This window comes from Hyposmocoma kahamanoa, unplaced genomic scaffold, assembly GCF_003589595.1.
Source record: "Hyposmocoma kahamanoa isolate Upper Pololo Valley unplaced genomic scaffold, ASM358959v1 92051, whole genome shotgun sequence".
Classification (NCBI taxonomy): domain Eukaryota; kingdom Metazoa; phylum Arthropoda; class Insecta; order Lepidoptera; family Cosmopterigidae; genus Hyposmocoma; species Hyposmocoma kahamanoa.
The window spans coordinates 4,747-7,913 of NW_020654749.1; the positions used below are offsets into that span (position 1 = coordinate 4,747).

The following is a 3,167-nucleotide window of genomic DNA, read 5'->3' on the forward strand; positions in this document are numbered from 1 at the left end:
TATTTTTTTATTGATTCGTTCGTGTTTATATTTTTAATCCTCTGTAAATAATTTATTCTATTGTTTAGTTAAGGTTTAGTTTTAGTTCATTCACTTTTATTGTAATACATTTTTATTTAGTTATCTTTTTAAGCTGATGGCCTTGAAGCCAATGCTTAATAAATAAAAAAAAAAAAAAAAAATGTCTGTGGTTTGGTTACTGAAAAATTGACAATTCATTTTGTTGCTGATTGTGAGATCGCAATTTTTTTCGCGTTTTATTTCAAAACAAAACAGCTTTCAAAGTGTTTCTTATTCAGAAGATGACTTCGACACTCCCAGCCGATAAAAACGAAGAACGCCGACGCAGGGTCAGTTAATTTGTTGTATTTACAATTTGTACGCAATTTATATTGTAGTTCTGAACATTCATACTGGCATGAATCATTCTTTTCTCGGCTGAAATGTAGCCACAAATGGGATCAACTTTACAATACCATAATGTATAAATACCCGGTGCGATCTGTAATCCCGAACTCGAATGTTTTTGTCACTCAGGCATGGTACACAACATACAAGAGTCTAGAACAATTCCAGCAATTGTATTTTGTTATGGAAAATTTATCATTCCTTTGCAACCTAAGTAGGTCGATAAACTCAAATTAGAGTTGAGTCGAGAAAGGGCACTGATGAAAAAATAGTTCAGTATTTTTGTGGCTTTATTTTTAGTTTCGGCAGTCGTTACACGTAAGTAAAAAAATGCACAAACAAGTTTACCTCTTCATTTACTTAGTAAAATAATAAAAAAATATTTGTCTCCACAAATTTTAGGTACAATTATTTTGCTGGAAACTAAACTAGATTAAGAAATCTGTTGTCTTTGATTTTCAGGAAAAATAATAATAATAATATTAATAATGCACACACTCAACATAGCCTTGCACTAAGGTTTACACATAGACAATCTTAAATTACACCCAAACTCCCAAGTGAAATAAATGTAGGCCATACAAATATTTCTCTTGGCCCGAGAATCGAACCTGGGACCTCTGCGTGGCAGTCCAACATGGTAACTGTTCGACTCGGAGGCAGTTATACACATATATATCTGTACCTGAGAAGCATTACACTGTAAGTGCTATTTTTGTAATTTTACAGGGGATGCAATTTTGTATCGAAATGCAGCATGGACAATATTTAGAATAGCTTGATGTGAAACGAATTGAGTTTTAATAATATTTTAGGCTACCCTAATTGTCGTACAAACTGCTTTTCGACACAAAATTGTTTTTCCCATACAATTACAAAAATGATGCTTACAGTGTAATGCTTCTCAGATACGGAAATATTTCAGTTGTTTTTAAAAGTACTTACTTTTCATTGTAATTATATGAAAATAATCCCTAGGTAGGTACAGTTGTTATCATGATTTTATTCTTATCTATGATTCATTGGTTTTATCCCTTACATACATTTGATATGATATTGTAAATGTATTTGTTAGTTGCATAATATAAATAATGATCATTAACTTGTAGTAACACAACAACACAGGATTTTATAAATGAAACAAGGATAATAATTGTAATTTGTCATTAGTAACTTCAACTTATTTAGCAGTGGAAATAACTGTGTAACAAGAAGTGATAGGGTGGACCGAATGACTATTTATTGTTGACTCGAAAGTTTACAGAAACTATGGTCTTAATAATACAGGTGTTGCTGGGTCCCCTTCCAGCAGGATTTCTGCGTGCAGACGGTGTTAACGACACCATGGATGCAGATTACCAAGCTGCATTGGCTCTACAGCAACAGCTCTGTGGGGCTGCCGTGAGTTCTACTTTTATTTACTCTTTAGAAATATAGTTAAATTTATCTGGTTCTGATGGACGACATAAAAGGATTAATTTGGGTGTATTAACACAAATGTGGCGAGCGCAACTAAAATACTAGCATGTATGTGTGATATACAGTCAGATTTTATTGTTAACATATTGTTAAGTGGTCCTTAATGCGTATAAAAGAAAATACAGGGACATTCTTTTCACGCTCTTTACTAGCAGTGGAGCTCCTTGTGAAACAGCTCGTCCAGGAAAGTACTGCATCCTTATCTACTCTGCCATCAAACTGTAATGGACTTGCATTCCAGTTTTGAAGAGTAAGGGTGCTGGTGAAATTACAGGCACTTGTACTTCAACTTATGTCTTAGGGTGACAGGCGCAGTGCCCCTCATATGTTGGTGATTTCAAGCTCTCGAGAGGAACTGTTTGTACTGTTACTTGATATCATAATAAAAATATGCTTGATCACATTATACCTTTGCATGTTACTACTTTGTAGATTGTTTCAGCACTATCCTCAACATATATGTTTAATTTCTCAGATGCCAACAGCTGGCCCTCCTTTGACAGCAAGGCTAAGCATCACAATCTCCCAAGCTAAGCTGGTGAAGAATTACGGTAAGTAACATTTTTAACAAACCCACCAGATACAGCATGGTTCCCATATAAATTCAAGACTTCTGAAATATATTTTGTGTGTTTTTGTCTATAGTCTGTCTTTTTTTAAGACTGCGTAAAATGATATTTGTAGGGTTGCCAGTTTACATAAAATGTTAAATAAGAAAGTTATGTAGTTGTTGTTGACAGATTGTGAAACATAAAATTTTGCCAAAAATGACTGGTTTGTGAATGTCATGACGTTCTACTGCTTGCTACTAATTGCGTTATTGCCTTCTTTATTCTTATTTTATCAGTTGGCCTACTAGTATTGAGATAAATTTTTATTCATATACATTTTAAGAAGAATGGCCGGATTCGATTATCTATATCGAATTAAAATGAAAAACTTTAAAATATTTCTCCTTTTTGCGTTTTTCATAAACATAGTTCTAAATAAATACATTACATGTGTGTATGAACTTACAAAAATTGACATTTCAAATAAATTTGTGCTCAGTAATTATATAGTATTGATGAATAATTGGTCGAGGATGATTCAAATTAAACAAGTTTATTTTGGCTATTTATTTATTCCATAAGCGTGACCAATATTCAGTCGATAGTCGATAGAATATTTATTGACTGCAATCACTAGCTGCTTGCAAGCGGGCAAATTCAAGGTATAAAAATGTGGTCACTACCATTATCTATACAATTTTTTATACCTATATTGTGCCTTGGTCGAAA

The 3,167-nt window shown here is 33.1% G+C and overlaps 1 protein-coding gene across 1 annotated transcript; it reads left to right on the forward strand.

Moving 5' to 3' along the window:
* Window positions 1-282: 282 nt before the first annotated feature.
* LOC113236998 (toll-interacting protein B-like) lies at window positions 283-2,483 on the forward strand. Its single transcript, XM_026473238.1, has 3 exons — window positions 283-350; window positions 1,696-1,809; window positions 2,363-2,483. Exons 1-3 carry the CDS (start codon window positions 303-305, stop codon window positions 2,444-2,446), a joined length of 246 nt encoding a protein of 81 aa, XP_026329023.1. The 5' UTR covers window positions 283-302; the 3' UTR covers window positions 2,447-2,483.
* The last annotated feature ends 684 nt before the right edge of the window (window positions 2,484-3,167 follow it).